The sequence below is a fragment of the Nicotiana tomentosiformis genome, chromosome 1, assembly GCF_000390325.3.
Source record: "Nicotiana tomentosiformis chromosome 1, ASM39032v3, whole genome shotgun sequence".
In the NCBI taxonomy this organism is placed as follows: domain Eukaryota; kingdom Viridiplantae; phylum Streptophyta; class Magnoliopsida; order Solanales; family Solanaceae; genus Nicotiana; species Nicotiana tomentosiformis.
Window position 1 is genome coordinate 47889828 of NC_090812.1, and position 24283 is coordinate 47914110.

The 24283-nt window shown below is 36.6% G+C and overlaps 1 protein-coding gene across 1 annotated transcript; it reads right to left on the reverse strand.

Moving 5' to 3' along the window:
* Positions 1-15364: 15364 nt before the first annotated feature.
* Positions 15365-16833, reverse strand: LOC104113223 (desiccation protectant protein Lea14 homolog). Its single transcript, XM_009623336.4, has 2 exons — positions 16486-16833; positions 15365-15833 (listed from the first exon to the last, which is right to left on the reverse strand). Exons 1-2 carry the CDS (start codon positions 16686-16688, stop codon positions 15527-15529), a joined length of 510 nt encoding a protein of 169 aa, XP_009621631.1. The 5' UTR covers positions 16689-16833; the 3' UTR covers positions 15365-15526.
* Between the last annotated feature and the right edge of the window lie 7450 nt (positions 16834-24283).

A 24283-nucleotide genomic window follows, 5' to 3' on the forward strand; every position in this document is an offset into this window, starting at 1 on the left:
CTAGTGTACGGAGGAGACTCTGGTAAAATATTTCCAACGTTTCTAAGAGTAAACATTCAAGGACGAATGTTCCAAAGGGGGGAATGATGTTACACCCCATATTTTTATACGTGGAAGTACGCCATAAGTAAATTGATATAAGCTCGGAAATGAGATGTCACATCCAGCATTTTCGTACGTCGAAGTTTCGTCGTAAGTTAATCGACGTAAGTTCGGGAATGAGATTATTTTGAAATTATAAGCATTATGCTACTTCAAACAAGTGATGAGTAAATTCGTGAAGGTGAGAGGGTAAGCAAAGCGAAGAAAATGAATTTTCGTCAAAGTTTGACATTTTGAGATAAAATACGGTCCAAGCTACAATACCCCGTATTTATGGACTAGTGTCATACAAGGTACCACATGACCATAATAGTAAGGTGTGAAAAGTGTGTTAAAAGTGAGTAGTATTTAAAGTAATTTGACATAATTCCTGATTATGTGGATAATAGGGTAATTATTGGATAATGGGGGATTGACAAATTAATTAAGCAATTAAGTGGCTAATTTTGGATAAGTCTAAATCTCCCCACATGGAAGCAACATATGGTCCATTAGTGACTCTTGAATTAAAATTGCAAGATGGCACGTTTAAGAGGGTTTGGTGCCTAGGTCATCACTTTAGACTACCCTTTCTGTAATTCCAATATGAAAATTCTAACGTATTTCTCGTCAAATCCAAATGCTCTTTGAATTTTATAACGCATGAAAAGAGAATCAGAAGATGCTGGTTTATCCTTCTATACATCGCAAATTCCTGAAAAATGGTAGGCAACTTACTAACATGACATTTCTACTTCAAGAAGAATTCGAGCAAGAATATCGTACGAATTTTTTCTCTACTCCAGGTATGTTAAGGCTAAGCCCTTCCTTCATGTTGGCATGATCTCGTAATTACATGTGTTTGATAACGAGGCATAAAGAGAAGTTCATACTCTCGAATTTATATACATTATCCTAGTCTCATAAATTACAGTATTCTCCTTATCGGGACTTCATATTTAATTGAGTATTGTCTTCTTCCAGTCAAGAAAGCAGAGAGCCTATATATACAGTATTCCAGTATTTTCATTACCATCGAGCTATAATCGATGGGCAGGCCCCTATTGGGCAACCTTTGATCAGATGATAAGTTTTATATCGAGCCTACTGCAGCCGAGCGCCTATAAGCGAGCCCAGTTGGCCGAGATACAGAGCCTAGTATGGGCGAGCGCCTATGAGCGAGCCTACTACGATAGAGCAGTTGTATATATACAGAGCCTTATAGGGCTGGACAGCTATATTACTTACTATATTGAGAGAGTTGAGTCAGTAGCAACAGGTAAGCATATCTTCAGATTATCTTTGACTCCCAGTTACTTTCAGTTATTATATTATCAGTTCAGTTTCAACTTTCAGTTATTCTGTTGCCTTACATACTCAGTACATTATTTTGTACTGACGTCCCTTTTTTGGGGATGCTATATTTCATGCATGTAGGTTCAGACAGACAGGCGGGTAGACCTCCTCAGTAGGTGTTGCCCGATTTCAGCTTTATCGGTAAGCTCCACGTCCTTCGGAGTTGCCGGGTCTAGAAGTTTTGTGTACATCTTTTTTATATATGTATATAGGTTATGGGTAGGTTGGGGCCCTGTTCCGATCACGGTACATCCATCAGTAGAGGCTTGTAGACATAACCTGTTAGTTAGTGCAATATGTTGGGCTTGTAGGCCTTGTATGTATATTTTATTGGATTGTCAGTTGTAGTAGTTATGACGGCCTTGCCGGCCCAGCTTTATATTGATGTTTAGTTAGCGTTGGTTTCCATTCAGTTTTATATTTGACTTCGCAAATTATCTTGCAATGTGGCCCATGGCCAAAGTATGACATCATATGTTCAGAGCCCCTTAGTCGTAAGTTGGTACGCAAGGATAGATGAGGCACCGGGTGCCGGTCTCGCCCCCCAGGCTCAAGGCGTGACAAAAGTGTTATTAGAGTAGTTCTCTCCTAGGGAGTCTACAACTCGTGTCTAGTAGGGTCTTGTTTATAGATGTGTTGTGCTCCACATTATATAAACAGGGGACTACAGGGCATTTAGGAGTTGGTTACCCTTCTTTCAAATCTAAATCGTGCTATAGAACTGTGTTATGGGAAATTTGAGTTAAACTTATGTGTTGGCATTTGAATGCACAGATGACAGTGACTAGGAAGACTACGGCTAGTCAGATGAGAGATACAACAGTATGTGAGGGTACCAGCAGGGTACCCCCAGTAGATGGGGCCCAATCGGAGGCCAAGGGAGAGACCCCTACCCAGCCATTACCGGCTCCTCCACCACCTGAGGAGATTCCTAGGGAGACCGCACATCCAGTTCCCCTTCCGCTTCCATCAGATTAGGACTTGAGGAGTGTGGTGCATTTGTTGACACAGTTGGTAGCTACCCAGCAACAAGCTAGGGCATCCGCTAGTGCAGGATCTTCTGAGGGGTCTGAGAGTTCAAGGGTCCGAGAGTTTATTACTTTGAGTCCCCCAGAGTTCACGAGGACAGATCAGAGGGAGGACCCGCAGGATTTCATAGATCACCTTCACAGGATCTTTCGGATTATGCATGCCACGGAGAAAGAGGCAGTTGAGCTAGCAGCTTTTCGACTTCTAGATATAGTCATCCTTTGATATGAGGGATGGGAGAGGTCCAGGGGACGTGATGCACCTCCAGCTATTTGGGAGAATTTTTTAGATGCCTTCCTTGACCAGTACTTATCGCGGGAGAACCGACAGGCTCAAATCGATCAGTTTCTAGCCCTCAAGCAGGGCAATATGAGTGTTCGAGAGTATAGTCTCCATTTTTATGCATTGGCCAGATATGCACCACCCATAGTTGCTACTATGCGGTACAGGATCCACAGGTTTATAGCAGGATTGGCCCCAGAGTTGATTGAGGCATGTGCCACCGCTACATTGCAGGATAGTATGGATATCTCCCGGATTCAAGCATTCGCCCAGAATATAGAAAGGGGTAGGCGTCGGCAGCAGGGTACAGAGAGGACTGAGTCAGAGCAGCCTAAGAGGATAAGATTTGCCAGGTCTCAGGAGCAGTCTCAGGGCAATTATAGGCCACAATACTTTGAACGGCCATCTAGGCCTCCGCCACCTCAGTTACAGGGTTACAAGTATGACCGTTATACTCAGTCAGGACTAGGTGAGAGCTCACGGGCGTCGGGTTTGCAGTGACAGCGAGGTTCAGGGCAGACGTGGTCATTTCCGCCGCGGTGTGACATCTATGGTAGAGGAAACTTGGTCCAATGCCGAGCCGATTCCGATGCTTATTATACATGTGGACGTCCGGGGCATATGATGCGAGATTGCCCAAATAGAGATTCTGGGGGTATGGCACAACCATCGAATTCAGCAACATGATCATCTATGTCTGTGCATCCTTCAGGGCGCGAGTCTCAGTCTTCGGCTGGTAGAGGTCGAGGCAGAGGTAGAGGTTCCAGTTCAGTTGGTAACCAGAATCGTAGCTATGCTTTAGCGGGTCGACAGGACCAGGATTCTTCACCAGACGTTGTGACAGGTATATTGACCATTTTCTCTCACGATGCTTATGCCTTGATAGACCCAGGATCTACTTTATTGTGTATTACCCCATTTGTCGCAGGGAAGTTTGGTTTGGTACCTGAAATACTAAGTGATCCTTTTGTAGTATCTACACCGGTTGGAGAATCAATTATTACTAGACGGGTTAACCGAGGTTGTACGGTGTCAATTTGTGGTAGTCAGACCTCAGCCGACCTAGTTGAGCTAGAGATGTTGGATTTTGATGCTATCATGGGCATGGACTGGTTGGCAGTTTGCTATGCCACAGTTGATTATCGAGCAAAGATAGCTAGATTTTATTTTCCGGGTAAGCCAGTCCTTGAATGGGTAGGTAATACAGGGACACCCAGAGGTAGGTTTATTTCCTATCTGAAGGAGAGGAAAATGATCGCCAAAGGGTGCATTTATCATATTGTGCGAGTTAGAGATGCAGATGCTGAGATACCTACACTTCAGTCTATTCCAGTAGTCAAAGAGTACGTAGATGTATTTCCAGATGAACTTCCAGGTATTCCTCCAGAGCGAGAGATTGGTTTTGGCATCGATTTGCTTTCGGGAACTCAACCAATATCCATCCCTCCATGTAGAATGGCACCTGCCAAATTGAAGGAGTTGAAGGAGCAGTTAAAAGATTTGCTGGAGAAAGGTTTCATCAGGCCCAGTGCCTCACCTTGGGGTGCACCGGTACTGCTTGTATGGAAGAAAGACGGCTCGCTGAGGATGTGTATCGATTATAGGCATCTAAACAAGGTAACTATTAAGAATAAGTATCCCCTTCCAAGGATGGATGACTTGTTTGATCAGTTGCAGGGAGCTAGATGCTTTTCAAAGATAGATTTGAGGTCAGGGTACCATTAGGTCAGAGTTAGGGAGAAAGATATTCCCAAGATAGCCTTCAGGACCCGATATGGCCACTTCGAGTTCCTTGTCATGTCCTTCGGGTTGATGAATGCACATGCCGTATTCATGGACTCGATGAATAGCCTATTCCAGCCATTTTTAGATCTATTCATGATAGTATTTATTGATGATAATCCGTCTTATTCACGTTCAGAGGATGAGCATGCGGACCACCTGCAGGCAGTATGCCAAACCCTCTGTGATAGTAAATTATATGCTAAGTTCTCTAAATGTGAGTTTTGGTTGAAGTCTGTAGCACTCTTGGGGCACATTCTATCCGATGGAGGTATAAAGGTAGACACTCAGAAGATTGAGGCTGTGAAATCCTGGCCTAGCCCTACCACTCCGATAGAGGTTCGTAGCTTTCTAGGCTTAGCAGGATACTACCGGAGGTTCGTAGAGGGTTTTTCTTCCCTTTCAGCACCATTGATGAAGCTGACAAAGAAAGCAACTAAGTTTCAGTGGGCAGAGGCTTGCTAGCAGAGTTTCCAAGAACTTAAGAATAGGTTGACCTCAGCGCCAGTTTTAACACTTCCAGAGGGTCCAGATGGTTATGCCATGTATTGTGATGCCTCAAGTGTCGGGTTAGGATGTGTCCTGATGCAACATGGGAAGGTAATTGCGTATGCTTCAATGCAGTTAAGTAAGCACGAGCGGAATTATCTAACCCACGACCTCGAGTTAGCTGCGGTTGTCCATGCACTTAAGATATGGCGGCATTATTTATATGGTGTTCATGTTGATGTATTCACGGATCATAAAAGCCTGCAATATATCTTCAAGCAAAAAGAGTTGAATTTGCGACAGAGGCGATGGCTTGAGTTATTGAAAGATTATGATGTTAACATTCTCTACCACCCAGGGAAAGCTAATGTTGTAGCAGATGCCTTAAGTCGACGATCTATGGGTAGCTTAGCACATGTAGAGGCCGAGAAAAGACAATTAACTAGAGAGATTCATCAATTGGCTTGTTTGGGGGTTCGGTTAGTAGACTCTGGCGATAGTGGAGTTATACTGCAAAATACTGCAAAATCATCTCTCATAGCTGAAGTAAAGGAGAGGCAGTACGAGGACCCAGAGTTGGTCAAGTTGAGAGAGCGAGTTCCGCAGCAGAAGAAGCCATTATTAGGGCTTAAGGGAGATGGGATTCTCAGATATAGGGTCGTCTGTGTGTTCCAGATATAGTAGGGCTACGAGACAGGATTATGTCAGAGGCACATTATTCGTGGTACTCCATTCATCCTAGGTCGACGAAGATGTATCATGACATTAAGGATGTGTACTGGTGGAACGATATGAAGAAGAACATTGCTGAGTATGTTGCTCAGTGTCCTAGTTGCCAGCAGGTGAAGGTAGAGCACCAGAAGCCTGGAGGGCTAATGCAGACTATAGAGATCCTGACGTGGAAATGGGAGGAGATAAACATGGACTTTATCACGGGTTTACCTCGTTCTCATTGTAAGTTCGATTCCATATGGGTGATAGTAGATAGGCTCACGAAATCAGCTCATTTCCTACCGGTCAGATCTACATATACAGCAGAAGACTATGCAAAGTTATATATTAAGGAGATAATGCGGCTACACGGAGTACCAGTATCTATTATATCTGACCGTGGGGCCTAGGTTATCGCACATTTTTGGAGGTCATTTCAGAAAGGTCTAGGGAGTCAGGTGAATCTCAGCACAGCTTTTCATCTACATACTGATGGACAAGCCGAGCGCACAATTCAGATGCTCGAGGATATGTTACGAGCATGTGTGTTAGATTTTAAAAGAAGTTGGGATGAACATTTACCTCTTATTGAGTTTGCATATAATAACAATTACCACTTCAGTATCCAGATGGCTCCGTACAAGGTGTTGTATGGGCGTAAGTGCAGATCTCCTATAGGGTGGTTTGATGTTGGAGAATCTGGGTTACATGGGCCAGACCTGGTTCAGCAAGCCGTAGAGAAAGTTAAGCTTATCCGGGAGTGACTGTTAACAGCCTAGAGTCGTCTGAAGTCATATTCTGACGTGCGGCGATGAGACTTAGAGTTCGGGGTTAATGACTGGGTATTCTTAAAGGTGTCACCTATGAAGGGCGTGATGAGGTTTGGCAAGAAAGGAAAGCTTAGCCCACGGTATATTTGGCCTTATAGCATCATTAGGAGAGTGGGCCAAGTAGCTTATGAGTTAGAATTGCCCTCGGAATTGGAGTTTGACCATCCGATATTTCACGTATCTATGTTACGGAAGTGCATTGGCGATCCTACCCGAGTGGTGCCCACGGATGATGTACAGATTACAGAGGACTTGTCATACGAGGAAATTCCAGTTGCCATCCTAGACCGACAAATCCATAAGCTAAAAATAAGGAGGTAGCCTCGGTGAAGGTTTTATGGAAAAGAAAGAATGTGGAAGAGATGACGTAGGAAGAGGAGGAAGAAATGAAATCTAAATACCCCCACATATTTCAAACTTAAGATATGGCTCGAGGTGGGATACCTCAGCACAGCTCTATTCAGGCCAGTAGGTCATCAGGTAAGCTCTTATTTTTGACTTTCAGAATTTATAATGGACAGTTGTGTGAGGCCAAGTGTTTCTATTTATAGACATTGGCCATATATGGCATATATAGTATATTTTCTGGCTGCGTACAAGTTGGTTTTAGTCTAGTGTACGGAGGAGACTCTAGAAAAATATTTCCAATATCTCTAAGAGTAAACATTCAAGGACAAATATTCCAAAGGGGGGAATGATGTTACACCCCATATTTTCATACGTGGAAGTACGCCATAAGTAAATTGATATAAGCTCGGAAATGAGATGTCACATCCCGCATTTTCGTACATCGAAGTTTCGCCGTAAGTTAATCGACGTAAGTTCGGGAATGAGATTATTTGGAGATTATAAGTATTATGCTACTTCAAACAAGTGATGAGTAAATTCGTGAAGGTGAGAGGGTAAGCAAACCGAAGAAAATGAATTTTCGTCAAAGTTTAACATTTTAAGATAAAATACGGTCCAAGCTACAATACCTCATATTTATGTACTAGTGTCATACAAGGTACCACATGACCATAATAGTAAGGTGTGCAAAGTGTGTTAAAAATGAGTAATATTTAAAGTAATTTGAGATAATTCCTGATTATGTGGATAATTGGGTAATTATTGATTAATGGGGGATTGACAAATTAATTAAGGAATTAAGTGGCTAATTTTGGATAAGTCTAAATCTCCCCACGTGGCAGCAACATATGGTCCATTAGTGACTCTTGAATTAAAATTGCAAGATGGCACGTTTAAGAGGGGTTGGTGCCTAGGTCATCACTTTAGACTACCCTTTCCGTAATTCCACTATGAAAATTCTAACGTATTTCACGTCAAATCCAAATTCTCTTTGAATTTTATAACGCATGAAAAGAGAATCATAAGATGCTGGTTTATCCTTCTATACATCGCAAATTCCTGAAAAATGGTAGGCAAATTACTAACGTGATATTTCTGCTTCAACAAGAATTCGAGCAAGAATATCATACGGATTTTTTTTCTACTCCCGGTATGTTAAGGCTAAGCCCTTCCTTCATGTTGGCATGATCTCGTAATTACATGTGTTTTATAACGAGGCATAAAAAGAAGTTCATACTCCCAAATTTATATATATTATCCTAGTCTCAGAAATTACAGTATTCTCCTTATCGGGACTTCATATTTAATTGAGTATTGTCTTCTTCCAGTCAAGAGAGCAGATAGCCTATATATACAGTATTACAGTATTTTTATTACCATCGAGCTATAATCGATGGGCAGGCTGCTATTGGGCAACCTCTGATCAGATGGTAAGTTATATACCGAGCCTACTGTGGCCGAGAGCCTATGAGGGAGCCCAGTTGGCCGAGATACAGAGCCTAGTATGGTCGAGCGCCTATGAGCGAGCCTACTACGGCAGAGCAGTTGTATATATACCGAGCCTTATAGGGCCGGACAACTATTCTACTTACTATATTGAGAGAGTTGAGTCAGTATCAGTAGGTAAGCATATCTTCAGATTATCTTTGACTCCCAGTTACTTCCAGTTATTATATTATCAGTTCAGTTTCAGCTTTCAGTTATTTTGTTGCCTTACATACTCAGTACATTATTTCGTAATGACGTCCCTTTCCCTGGGGACGCTACATTTCATACGTGCAGGTTCAGACAGACAGGCGGGTAGACCTCCTCAGTAGGTGTTGCCTGAGTTCAGCCTTATCGGTAAGCTCCACGTCCTTCGGAGTTGTCGGGTCTAGAATTTTTGTTTACATCTTGTGTATATATGTATATAGTTATGGGTATGTCGGGGCCTTGTTCTGATCACGGTACATCCATCGGTAGAGGCTTGTAGACATAACTTGTCAGTTAGTGCAGTATGTTGGGCTTGTAGGCCTTGTATCTATATTTTGTTGGTTTGTCAGCTATAGTAGTTATGACGGCCTTGCCGGTCCAGCTTTATATTGATGTTTAGTCAGCGTTGGTTTCCATTTAGTTTTATATTTGGCTTTATAAAATGTCTTGCAATGTGGCCCATGGCCAAAGTATGATATTATATGTTCAGAGCCCGTTAGTCGCAAGTTGGTACGCAAGGATAGATGAGGCGTCGGGTGCCGGTCTCGCTCCCCTCCCTCCCCTCCCCCCCAAGGCTCGGGGCGTGACATTACCAGTCCTGCATTATTACATTCTGTGGCTATGAAACTAGAGCAGATCTTCTGCTACTTGAGATGACCGATTTTGAGATCATCCTGGGTATGGACTGGTTATCTCCATATCATGCCATCCTAGATTGCCATTCCAAGATTGTTACCTTGGAAATTCCAGTGTTGCCTAGATTAGAATGGAAAGATTCATCTGTCAGCGCATCTACTCAGGTTATTTCTTTTATGAAGGCTCGACACATGGTCAAGAAGGGTTGTTTGGCTTATCTAGCCTATGTTCGGGATACTACAGCAGAGACTCCGGTGATTGATTCAGTGCCTGTAGTCCGAGAGTTCTCCGATGTATTTTCTTCAGATCTTCCAGGCATGCCACCAGATCGTGACATTGATTTCTGTATTGACTTGGCTCCAGATACCAAGCCTATATCTATCCCACCGTATTGCATGGCTCTGAAAGAATTGAAGGAGTTAAAAGAACAGCTTGAGGAGTTACTAGCCAAAGGGTTCGTCAGACCGAGTGTATCGCCTTGGGGTGCACCGGTATTATTTGTGAAGAAGAAGGATGGAACTATGCGAATATGTATTGATTATCGCCAATTGAACAAAGTCACTATTAAGAACAAGTACATGTTGTCGCGTATTGATGATCTATTTGATCAGTTGTGGGGTGCTAGGGTGTTCTCTAAGATCGACTTGAGGTCGGGATACCATCAGTTGAAGATTCGAAATTCGGATGTTCCGAAGACTGCATTCCGGACTAGATATGGTCATTATGAGTTTCTGGTGATGTCCTTCGGTTTGACTAACACCCCGACGGCGTTTATGGATTTAATGAACAGGGTGTTCAGACCATATATTAATTCGTTTGTCATTGTCTTCATTGATGACATTTTGATCTACTCGCGCAGTAAGGAGGAGCACGAGCAGCATATGAGAGTGGTGCTTCAGACGTTGCGGGAACAAAAGCTATATGCTAAGTTCTCCAAATGTGAATTTTGGCTAAATGCTGTAGCATTTTTGGGGCATATTGTATTGGGCAAGGGTATTAAAGTTGATCCCAAAAAGATCGAGGCAGTTCAGAATTGGCATCATCCCACTTCGGCGACTGAGATCAGGAGTTTCCTAAGGTTAGCAGGTTATTATCGTCGGTTCGTGGAGGGTCTTTCATCTATTGTAGCACCTTTGACCAAATTAACCTAGAAGGGTGCTCCGTTCCGATGGTCCGATGATTGTGAAGTGAGCTTTCAGAAGCTCAAGACAACATTGACTACAGCACCAGTGTTAATGTTGCCTTCCGGTTCGGGGATGCATACAGTGTATTGTGACGCTTCATGCGTTGGTTTGGTTTGTGTATTAATACAGGAGGGGCGAGTTATTGCATATGCTTCACGTCAGCTAAAGCCCCACGAGAAGAATTACCCGGTACATGATTTGGAGTTAGCTGCGATTGTTCACGCTCTTAAGATTTGGAGGCAATACCTATAGGTAAAATTGGGTCGTGACAAAAATATGAAAATACCGGAAAGGGAAAAAAGTTAATACATGTTGCATTGTGATCCATACAAGATTTGGGGATAGTAGAAGTTATATGATTGTTTTCCCTTGTATCTTTTTGTAATTGATTGTCCCCGTGATCTTTTTGAATGGTTATTGTTTGCAGTCGACACAAACTAAATCTGAAGGATAACAAATTATTTAGTAGTAATTTTCTCTTGTTATGTAGATATACATACACATACAAAACGTTATTTTTCTTCTTTTTTGGTACTTTTTATTTTATAGTGTAGTATTCTTATAAGACATAAAACTTTTAACATTACATTGTAATATTATTATTTATATCGGTAAAATTTTAATTCAATATAATAAGTTGTTAGTCATATATTTGCAATATATTATCTTAGATCTTGTTGTGAAAAATATTATTTACTAATACAAATATTTGAGTAGTTTAATTAGTTTTAAGATATTTCTACTATTAAAAATAGGCAGTCTTGTCTTTTTCTTCTTTTATAAATTTTTTGTATCTACTCTCTTTTTTCTACAAGTTTAAATTATCTAAACGAACATAAAATCATAAAAACCCATAATTAAGGGTGTAAAGCAAAAGATTTACGCCCTCATCCAATTTCTTGAACATAGAGGTAACTTTTGTATAGAATGGAGTATTTATAAATACTTTACAGTGTTATTGCCTTCCCAGCTCAAATGCATTTACCTCATCTCAAAATGTAAAAAGGTAAGTGGGTCTATCTTTCAAGATGAACTAGGGAGGAGATGTTGCTACTCCCTCCACTCAATGTACTCTTTTGGAGATGAATAACAGGTGTTGTTTGTTAAAAAAAACAAAAAACAAATACACTATCAGACTGAAAAGAGAAGCTCAAAAAGAAAAAAAGAATCGGTTCACTCTCGAAGTGACTGCTATAGATATACATTCACTTTTGCATCCAACAATAATTACCATATTATACTTTCAACAACCCAAATTCTTGAGTAATTCAAATTTCAAAGAACGACTTGTTAGTTTAATAAACATAATGGAGTAAAATAAATAGCAAGAGATACTCTTTTCTTTAATTACTGAGTTCAAGCCAACTTGTACGCACCTCGATTAATTTCACGAGATACTTGCGGCCTTCTACCGACAACAGATATCAGAAAACTCTATCCACCAATATTTGAATAAGACTTAGACAAATAAGAAATCACCTAATGCCTCTGCTGAAATTTAAAACCTGAGGTCCCATGGTTCTCACCAACTTTATTGACCACTAGACCACTCCCTTGAGCGGAAAACAAAAAAGAGAGATACTATAGGGTATACAATCTCGTTCAAAGTAATTTTGATCACCTCATATCTGAATGCTTTTCAACTCATTATTTGAAAGTTAAATTTCATCAACTACATATTAGAAAGAGGTAACGCATATTCTTTGCTACCACGAGGTACTAATTTCATGGAGTTAATGTATTTGAGTGTGTATACAAAAGCTTTCCGTATTTCTATGTTTAGACTATTCTTCAAAAACTAACAAACGTTGGCTATTCATCGATTAGCGCTAGGGGTGTTCATGATTTGGTTTGGATCAGTTTTTTCAATAAAAAATAAACTAAGGAAGTCGGTTTTTCAAATATTGCAATCAAACCAAATCAATTAAGTCGATTATTTATCGATTCAATTTTTGTCGGTTCTTTCTTAAGTAAGAGACATACACTACCAAACGCATATTCCGGCGACTACATTTTCAACGTAATACTATCAAACCAATTGCTTTTTGAGAAATTTATTATTTACCAAGATATATTTATAGTAATTGAATCAAATAGTGATGAATAATTTAAGGGCACAATTAGAAATAGATTATTTATAACATAAAATTGATTTTTCTACTTAGCAAAAGAAAACTAACAATTAAACTAGAATATAAAGGCAAAGAACTAGATTATTATAATAGCAAAGAACTAGACTAAAAGTGCAAATGATTAACATATACCATAAAATTTTAGAAACTTTGTATAAAATATACACACACACACACACACACACATACATACATATATATATATATATATATATATATATATATATATATATATATATATATATATATATATATATATATGTATGTATGTGTGTGTGTGTGTGTGTGTGTAATAATAAACTTTAAATAACTACTTCTATAGTGGGTTTGGTTTGGTTTTTTCGGTTATTTTTTTATTAAACCCAAACCCAACTAAATTTGATCGATTTTTAACATTCAAAACCAAAATCAAACCAAACAAAAATAGGGGGAAGTGCATAGTTAGCCACTAACTATAGATGTCTTTAGTCTTTAGCTACTGTTTAAAATGTATTTACTCTTTAGCCAGTACTTAATAAATTTTACCCGCCCGGCGAAAATACCCTTGTGCTCTAGACATGGGTGTTGTATAAATATTTAGGATATGGTGTCCTTAACTTCATGAATGTTGTGTAAATATTTAGGATAAAGTGTCCTGTATTTTCGCCTTATGTTGTTAAACTTTAGGACATCATGTTCTTAACTTCATATGTGCAGTGTAAATGTTACGGACATGGCGTTTTTAACTTCATGTGTGCAGTGTTTGTTAAGGACATAATGTCCTTAACTTGTATTTGCACCTTTTATTGTTAAACTTTAGGACGTCATTAATTTCATATATGCAGTGTAAATGTTAAGAACATGGTGTCCTTAACTTCATGTGCGCAGTGTAAATGTTAAGGACATAGTGTCCTTAACTTTATGAGTGTTGTATAAATATTAAGGACATGGTGTCCTTAACTTCATGAATGTTGTGTAAATATTAAGGACAAAGTGTCATGTATTTGCACCTTCCGTTGTTAAACTTTAGGACATCATGCCCTTAACTTCATATGTGCAGTGTAAATGTTAAGAACGTGGTGTCCTTAACTTCATGTGTGCAGTGTAAATGTTAAGGATACCACGTCCATAATATTTACACAGCACTCATGAAGAAAGGGTAACAACGTCTTTTCGTATTAATTTTAATAGAGTAGTGACTATTTTGGCTCAGCATTAAAAATACTGGATAAAAACTAAATACCATATTAAAAAGTGGCTATCCCACGCTATTTTTCAGTCTTTTGTTGGTTTGGTTCGATTTTAGACGGCAGTTTTACCCCATCAAGGTTGTTAAATTTAGGCCCATTATAACCCCAAAGGGCATTTTATGAATAGAAAGAAAAGAAGGAGAGACGACAGGGAAATATGAGAATAATTTAAAACTTCATACTTTTTTTTATCTTTGCAAATGAGTAAAGCCTAAAATCTCGCTTAACATAATAAGTACTAATTACATTTGTTCTGAATGTATTTCCAACTTTTCATTCGAAAGTTAGATTTCATCAACTGCATACTCGAAAGAGGTAACACCTATAACCACGAGGAACTGCTTCCATGGAGTTAATGTATTTTGGGAACTCAAACAAATCTGCATGTAAGAAAATACTGTTTTCATGGGTTTACTAAGGGATATAGCCCTTTTCACTAAGAGATTCACCATTCTCATGTTTAAACTTGAAATAGTGAGGGGGAGAGATTCTAAACTATTTCAGCACACATGCCTCTCGTGCATGTGTAGATTATAGTTTTTAACTTAGTGATATTTATGCCTAACACAACTAACACTAATTGTGTCAGATTTTTTTTTGTTTACCGTAATGACTTGTCACCTTATAAACCTGGTCTAGCATGGTATATATATATACTCTAACCCATCTAGAGACATTTGGCTGGGTGTTTGCCCAAGAAAAAGAAAACAATTCCCCTGAGGTAGAAGTGGAATCTAAGCTACTAATGGTTAATCTCATATTCCGAATTTTACAAATAAGAATTCTTTTGACAAAGAAAACCCATCCTTCAATAGGAGAGAGGAGTTTTTGCAGGTCCACACTTTATTTGATCGTCTCCTAACAAGAATTTTTGTGACAAAGAAAGTAAATTCGGCAGGAATTAAAAGAAACAAAGTTTTTGGAGGTCCACGGTCTATTTGATCACTCCCCTAAAAGTTAGCACAACTTTTTAGTGGTCGCGTTCTTTATAAGCAGGAATAATTCAAAGCATCTTCCATATATCGTAAATTCAAAATAATGGCACCAGCCCAAAAGCCAAAATAATCAAGGTCGGCAAATCCCTACCCCTTGTGTTAATTGTGAGAGTGGATGTTTGGATTGGCTTTTAAGCTGGTTATATCAGTTTTTAAGTTTTTTTCAGTATTTGGCAAAGTCAAAAAGTACTTAAAATAAGTTAAAAACTATTTAAACAAGCCAAAAGCAAGAAGATGGTCAACCCCAACGTATTGTTTGTTTTTTGACTTAAAAGTTACTTATGCTGAAAAATCACTTTTTTTTAAGCCATCCAAACGGGCTCTAAATCGACCCATACCAAAATGAGTATTTGAAATTGAGAAAGGGCAGAGGTTAGAGCTGATAAAATGTATGTACGCAAACTTTCATTCGGCCTGCCTATGACCAACTTCGCCAACCAGTTATTACTAACCTAAAAATTGTGAATTCATCTCTCTAAAGAGGGTTAACTTGTTCTCTTGATCTCACCATAGCGGGGTATATGCGATATCTGAGTGACAAATTCATGTTTGGCAAGGTAATTTAATTGGCAAAAATTGATACATCTATGAAAAAGATCAAAACTCAAATTCATGTAATTAGAAGATGCATAATGTATAGCTGGAAACTTTGTACCCTCCAGAAGAAACAAGGTACAATCTTCTATGTTGAACAATTGAATTAAAAATGGCAAATAGAAGCCATAGTTATTACATAGCTAAAATGGTACTTCATATCTCTCTAACCTTTTCAGTCTCTTCTTTCTCTTCTTCTTCTTTCCCAGTACCCTTCCATAAATCGGACAAGGTAGGAAGCTTATACTCGCCACTATAAGAGAGAGGAATGGTGAAATTGCCAATGACAGGAAGGTCAATGATGAGACCTAATTCGAGTGTATAGTCAAGGTCCCAATCTCCACCAACGTCCTTAACCAAGCTCAATAACACACTGTGTGGAACCTGCACTGGCACATCTAACATGGTCGAGTCATTTGCCTTTATATTCCCTGGGTCTGGAATTCTTCCTGATGCTATTACCCTGTGTTCCATCGTCAATTAAATAATACAAATCAGAATTTAGTAGAAGTATCTTCGACTAAATTACTTACATCAATCAATGAATCGCGACTCAATTCGAAACTAGTTGTCTAACTATATGAATCATCTATATCAATTCTACCTATATCAATCAATGAACATATTCTCTTTAATTCTAACTTTTCTTTTTGGGAGAGAACATGTTCGCAAATAGTGGGAGAAGCAGTGAACTGTTGAAAGAAAAAGTCAATTATGATCTTTTAAAGTTTTCCTAATATTGACTTCATCCCATGTTCCAACTACCAATCTTACCGAACATTCACCCTCCCATCTCTCAACCTTACCAAAGATTTAGTCACACATTTTGTTTTCCTCTATTCATGGTCCATTCCAGTCAAAGAAAAAAAAAATTAATATGATTCGGATCGAGAATTTAAACATTAGTGTGTTTTCAATCGTTCTAAAATGTATATCTAACTCTATTTGTAGAAATCCGCCACTGTGAATCTAAAAATCTAATTGGCTGGAGACAAAGCCAGAGCCTACATAAACTATGCAGAAATTAGGTACATATGGTAAGGTAATTTAGGTAATTGAAAAGTGGAGAGAGAAATAGGAAGAGGGAATGGAGTTTGGGGGAAAGTAGAACTAACCTGGAGGCGCTTTTGAGGACATAATCAATCTCCATGATAGGAATAGGAACAGAGTAAGGATTCTTAACGGCGACTTTAGCGTGAAAGGTAAGGCCACTAAGACCGATCTTCTTCAGATCCACATCGGTGATGCTTGCCTCCGGTTTCTCCATGTTCGCTATCTTCTCCGTCACAAAATTCTTCGCCTTGTCTATCAGATCCATTCTTCTTCTTTTGTTGAATCGGGGGAAAGTGCTGTTTTGTGCTCAACAAATCATTCTCACTGGGGTTGGTATAAAGAGTCTATTTATAAGACATGACTACGCGTTTGAGTCAGAATTCACGCGCTACCCTCATCTAAGTCACAATAGTTGTTCCTACTTAGACAGAATCTAATAATAATGCTGTTTAAACGATGAAAGATCACCAATCAAACTATATTATCACCAAGTTGACATTTTATAATTCTTTTTTTACTATTATATTTAGTAGACATGTGATGTAGCGATAAAGATTACATTATTATTGGGAAAAATTATATGCTTAAGTCGAAAAAGCAGTTATTTTTGTAAAAAATAAGGTGCTCATGCATAGTAAAAGCTTAGTATACTACTACTCTATTTTCTTATCTGGTTTTCATTTGATGTTTGGTTGTTAACTACTGGAGTTGATGCTTTATTTTGGGCACGGAGTGCTTCTCAATGTGAGCAAGAAGATAAAAGGGAATAAGGGATAGTGTTGGTATATGTACATTCTCCTTGTGATCAGCGAACTTTTTTACTTGACACACTAATTACATCTGCAAAAAGAATGGGAAAACTAAAAATGAAGTTTCATGACCAAAATTTAGAGCTGTTATTAATTACAGATCTGAAACTATCATTATATAGCCTTTTAAGTATAGGACTGTAGGAGCAAATTGTTAATAATTTGTACAATTAAATGAAAGTATAAAATGGGAGTTAAAAACGATATAAAATGATACGACAAGAAAGTGCGTTGAAATATTGACAAGACCAAATATTTTTTTAGATCTAATTTCAAAGTTTGGCTAACATCTTCCTTTCCTGCTGAGATCGAGACTGTTATCTGATACTCCAATCTAATATTAAATGTAAGCTTGTTATTTAACGATAAAATAGCAAAAAATAAAGCAAAAAATCTGTTTACCCTAAAATTCGAGTAACAATTAAACTTATTTAGTGATTTTAAGGATACGTGATTTAATCCAATACCAATTGATAAACAAGAAATTGAATAGATAATCTGAATAGTAAAATTAATCAAACCAGTGTTGTAGCCGTACTTTCGACGTCGATCCGAGATAGTCTCGAGGTTGGGTAACAAGAACAGTAAAGAACAAAAAATAAACAATGATTAACAGTAATGGATAGTAAGTGAAATAGAGAGCAGCGTTTGTGTATATTTTTATCAGTCAAAATCCTGTTTACAAATGAATGGGGTCCCTCTTTATATAGTAGATGAATCCTAAATAAGGTACAATTTTAATAACGGAAACAAATCTCATGATTGGTGTCAATAACCGCTTGATTCGATTTGTTCGGGATTTCCGCCGAGATCTTCGGTCGGTTGCTAATCTCTCGCCATTCCGTTATTATGTTCGATCTCGATCTTCAGCGAGCACTTCGATCTTCATGCTCCATACTCTGCCATTGACCTCGAGCCTAGTCTATTACGAGCTTACTCTCGAGGCAGCTCCTCATACCTATGAAATCGGGCATGCCCGATTTCGACCGTATACAAAATCTTTAAGACAAAATTAAACCATAGTTTGTATTCGTCTCGAAGAAAATTGGAGGGACTTGTGTCGTTTTTTCTCCAGTTGCAAAGATGTATAACAACCATCAAAATTTGGTCTAAAAGATTTACCGACTGATCTCTAGTCTCTAGAGACAATGGTTGCATTTAAATAGGAAAACAATTTGATTTTGCTTAGTTTTGAGAGAATTAGTATCGGTTTTTCTTTAAATAAATCACTCTAGTTAATAATCCTTTTTGTATAAAAACAAGCTGTTGTCAATAGAAAGAAAAAGAAGTCCATAAAATATAAAATACTCATTCTTCAAATAATTAAAAAAAGAGATAAAATGTTTAACTGAACTTATCCAATCTCGTGCACTATAGAATAATGTTGTTCCATTTAGACAGAAACAATCACGTCACATGAAAAATAAGTATAATACAAATTTACATACTTAAAAATTATTTCTAAGTGTATTTTTTTAAAGTGCTTTTCACAAAAGTATTTTTGGAAAAACATTAATTTTTTTTCAAAAACTGTTTCTGATTCTACTCAAAATACTTTTTTCCTTCTAAAAACTTGATCCAACACCTTAATTTTAAAAGAAAGAAAACACTTTGACAAAAAAAAACTGTTGGCCAAAAAAATTGAAAAATTAACCCAAAGCTCACTTAATTACTTAAACTAAAAATAGCCAGTAAATATATAATATATATCTACTTTATATATAATATGTGTATAAATAAGTATAATTAGTGTATAATCTATGTATACCGGCCAAACAAGCCTATTAGAGATTGTTAGAGAGACGGTAGTAGAGGTGTCAATGGATATTGATAAACCGATTAAACCGACTGAATTGTACCGTACCGAATCGATTTTTAGGTTTCTTTTAATAAAACCGTAGATTTTTATATAAATTTATAACCGTATAATTAGGGCTGGTTTTTATTTTATGAAAATAAACCGAAAAAATACCGAACCGTACCGAATAAATTTACGATATGAAAATCATATTTATATATTAAGTTTTAAAATAATAAAGCATTAATTTTTTTCTTAGGCTTTGGAATTATGAAGCATTTACAAGCCAACAAGTAGTTAAACTCAAAATCATAATTCCCAAACCTATTATGCTACTCCTATTGAAACTAAATTATTTCTAGTATATTCACTAGCAAGACACAAGGTATTGTAGCGATTATGAGTAGCAAACTACAATGTATTGAATATGGTTCCTTTCGTATGCTTTAGATTTATCTTTTTGAATTTTTGATATTCTATAGACTTTATTCTTGAATCCTATCTCGGTTAATATCTTTCCACTCGTGTGATTTATATTTTTTTTGTATTTGTTTAATTTTTTTTGCATTGATGTAGAATAGTTGATGGATCTATACTCTAGCCATCTTTCATATTTTCTTAATTCACCACCTTTTAAACTGTAAAAATATCTACAGAATTTTTTTAAATCCTATAAAAGTACATATGTTATTGAATTCTACTTCTACTAGTGATTTTTACATGTCATTTAAAAAAATTATCGAAAGTTTTAACGAACCGTACCGATACCGAAGAAAAACTGACATGATTGAGACGGTTTCGAAAAATTTTATTTTAGTTATACATAATAGAATAACTGAAAATTTGATATGATACAAATTTTATAAAATAATCGGTCAAATCGAACCTTTGACACCCCCAGATGTAGTAAATTGGTAATGAGGATTGAGGACACGCTGCACACACGTGACGATCAGTATCTTCGGCGATGAGCCCGCGTTATTTGATTGCTTATAACGTTGGTGCGTGTGCGTGGAAGGGGAGAAAGGTACCAGACGGAGTAAACCATTAATTAATCTTGCAATTTCTCAGACGTGGGGATCACGATGTTTCAGGGTACAATTGCTCAAATGTGTAATGTGGTTTTCTATTGCCAAGTGGTTATTAAAGGGCTTTCCCAAATGGGATATTCTAATAATATTTCACTTAAGATTCTACCACGTAATTTATAGATATTTTGTACCATGATTTGAATCCTTGATTTGTGGATCTCAAGATGGTCCAACTATTTTCTTTTACTGTATAACTAGTAAAGGATGACCATGGCCAAGCACTATATTGCATATCGAGTTTTTTTCTTCTAAATCTTCATATAAATAGTCTATTAGAATCACGGTTTATTTTTTTAGCCGATATAAATAACAAAAGGTTAGAGAGTTATCATCAAGTATTTTAAAAAATTCAATGTTACACAAAATAATACAATATTAGAAATATTCAATGGCTGAAAAGATGCACGACTCATTTTTAAGCATTCTCATTTTTATGGTATTTTGGACTTTCAGTTTAATTTGTTTCTTTTTGTTGTAATTCTTTTTCTCTCTACTTAAGCATATTTACAGATGTAATCCATGGTTGTAGTACTTTTGGTCATTGTGGAATATAATTCTCTTTTATTTTATTTTATTTTATTTGCAAATGCACAACAAAATTCCTTTCTTTTAATGTAGTATTTAAAATTTTTCTTATTATAATTTTCTTGAAATCTAATGTAACTTCTAGTATGTGCATGAATATCTTTTTTTAACAAAAGATTATATATTAGATAATCCATTATTTGAAAATCATTTACACCTCCTAACTTTGCTTTGAAAATCAAACTCCCCCCTCAACTTTGAACAGTAGTCATTTTCCCTCCTTTATCCCGTACAATGCCTTTTTGCCCTTGAGTTTTTAATTCCCTCCTCTATATAATATACTTTTTTATTCTATAATATTTTTATGATTTTATCTTTAATTTAAATTATGTTATACCTTATTATAATAGGTATTACATAATTTAATTTATAGCTAAAACCATAAAAAATATATTATATAATAAAAAAGTATTAAATATAGGCGAAAATTGAAAATTCAAGGGCAAAAAAGGTATTGCGTAGGATAAAGGAGGGAGAATGGCTATTGTTCAAAGTTGAGGGGGGTTGATTTTTAACACAAAGTTTGGGAGTGTAAATAATTTTCACCCCAGATGTTTGTGCATGCAAGAACAAATATTGTATGCAACCATTATTGTTGTTTCATGAAATCAACTATGTTAATTCAAAATTAAAATTAAAAAATTTCGTCTTTGAACTATTACGGCTGATCGTAACTTTACATTGAATTGTTAAAATCATGGTTTTAAAAATAAATTACCATTTCAAACTATGGAAATCAGCTTGCAACTCTAAACTCCTTTAAAACATTGAGTCTTTTCCATTTAGATACGCAAAGATAGATTTTGCCTTTATTTTCTGTGTGAATTGATTTAGTCTTTCATTGTGAGTTCAACTGTATATATCAGTATATATATAATTTGTCATAAAATTATACCTCATGCTCTATTTATTTAAAGTAGAGGCATAAATAAATAGATTGTATATCTAATTTGAAAATAAAATTTGAAAAAAGCTTGAATCCTTGAGTAGAGTATTCCTGCAACTTTCAAAAGATAAAACTAAGAATACATTGATCCGTGAAAAAAAAAATTATGGAGAAAATATGTGCATGGAGAAGATATCAAAGACAATTGTCAAGGTTTCTCTTTGACACCACCTTTGTTGCTACTCGGGATATTAACGGTGCCAACTTTACCAAAACACGTACAGGCAACTATATAGTAAAGGATGAGAACAGGAGCAAAAATAAAACTTCAAAAAGTGATACAAGGGATGTGCTGATGGTTGATGATGGTTGATGAGATACGCAGAGGGTAGTTTTGTCAAAGGCATGGAAAACTTTATGTAACAATTATAGTATAAATATTTTTCGGCCAATCATGTTGCTTAGTTTTCAAGAAATTACTGAAATACCCTCCGTTACGCCAAGCAGGCATGTTGACCTCTTGTGTGCTATTCTCCTTTATTAGATAGTAATAAAAAAATATGTAAGTAGTAATAATAATAATAATAATAACTAGTATGGATCAAAGATAAATCACAATCTGTTAGATTTAATTTTTTACTATTTATTACTCCATATGCCACAATATATATGTCATAGTTTAAATTTTGAGAGGTAAAATTTTTAATTTTGATTGTGATTTTGATCATATGATCTTTATATTTTTTAAAATACAATTTATATATTTGGGAACTATCTAAAAAGTACTATAATTTACTATAATAAATAATTTAAAATATTTAAAAGGTATATAAAAAATTGCGATCAAAGAAAAAATTATTTAACTCTCGAAATTTAAACCTCATACAAATTAAGGAGGGACTACAATATTACTTTTCTTTCGTGTTGCGGGGGAAGTGGATCGCTGGAATTTGGTCTTCAATGAATTGGTTTTGAGTTTATTTGCGATATATAATGGTATGTATTTTGATTTAGTTTTGAAAAATATTTACCTCAAAAAACTATTTGTTCTTGGATTTGAAATATAAACTTTTGACAAAAATTGATTATAAAAACTCAATAGCACTTAGATTTGAATTATAGAGTTTTGAAAAAAAAAAGATTATTAAAACTCTATAGTATTTCAGCTAAAATTACGAATTTGATATTTTATTCAACTAAAGTTATTTTCATATAGTTGAAAATAAAAATGCATTCAAATTCCCGAATTTATCCATATCAACCTAGTAGAGGTAAGCCGATGGGCAATTACGCAGAAAAAGTCCGTATGTCAAAATTTTCACTTTAGGGATATAAGGGCCTCGTGGGTGTCACACTGAAGTTAAAACGATGCACAGTCTTTTGATCAATACGTATCATTTCCTCCTTCTTTACTCGTGCTCGTAGGTAATTTCTGAACTTGTTAATTTTTTATTTTTTTTTAAAGAATCATATTTATTTGAATATTTTTGTCTCGTAATTTCAATATTGTCTTTTCTAAATTTGATGTGCAGAGAAGGAAAAGGACATTGTCACGATCCCAATTTCCCTCCGTAGGATGTCGTGACGGCATCTAGTCTCCAAGACTAGGTAAGTCTAACACTTACGGAATTAATAGCAAAATTTAACCAACAACAATGAATTTCGATATGGAAATTTTCATACAAGCCAACAATCCCAAAACCGATAGTGCAAGTCATAAGCTCTACCGAGTTTGATAAAAAAATCCCTAAATACAACTGTTTCGGAATAGAAATAAAACAATACAAGTACAATATCAGAAGGTGACTCTGAGGCCTGCAAACGCGACGTCAGGTTTACCTTGAGTCTCCACGGTAAAACCCGAACATCTAGCTATTGATCAACCAATTTCGCAATACCTGGATCTGCACAAAAATGTGCAGAAAGTGTAGCATGAGTACCCACAGCGGTACCCAGTAACTATCAAGACTAATCTCGGTGGAGTAGTGACGAGGGACAGTACGATACCTCCTGTACTAAACAACCTGAACAAGTATGAAGGTGAACTAACGGGGAAACAATGTTAATATAAAGCTAAGCATGGTAAAGAATACAAAACAATACTCGCAATGAAACACTAGAAACTAGGGGTAGGCATAATACCGACCGAACCGAAAAAATAGTCGAACCGAAAATTTCGGTTTATTCGGTTTCGATTTCGGTTTCTCGGTTTATTCGGTCGGTTTGCGGTTTATAGTTTTAAAAAGTTCGGTGTTTGGTTCGACGGTCAATTTTAATAGTTCGATTTTCGGTTAAACCGAAAAATCGAATTTTTTACTCGTTTTTCACATTCCTTATTTTCACTACTCACTTCACGCTTTAAGCTGATTTGCTAGAAAATACCGAGGAAGTGTTAAATCTTAAACAATTTGGTAAGAGGAAAAGGAAAGAAGATGAGGGGTTTCAGTTATCTAAGCATAGTTTTTCGTAGCCATTCTTCTTACTCTAAGCTTCTGCTTCTCTCTTCTGTCATGTAATTTTTGCTTCATTTCGTTTCAATTTCTTTAAAAAAAAATTATGAATTTTTAATGTACTTGCTGATTTATTACTTGCTTCGTTGGTCTTTGGTAGTGGGAAATAGATAAAAAAAAAAAATCATCTTGGGTAGATGCGGAAGCGAGCATAACAATGGCGGATTTCATCAGCAATGGC

Bases quoted from the DNA above. Each gene is read 5' to 3' on its own strand.
- LOC104113223 (XM_009623336.4), bottom strand. From the start codon at position 16,688: ATGGATCTGATAGACAAGGCGAAGAATTTTGTGACGGAGAAGATAGCG. The intron at 15,834-16,485 runs GTTAGTTCTACT...GATGGAACACAG, and splicing joins GTCCTCAAAAGCGCCTCCAG to GGTAATAGCATCAGGAAGAA.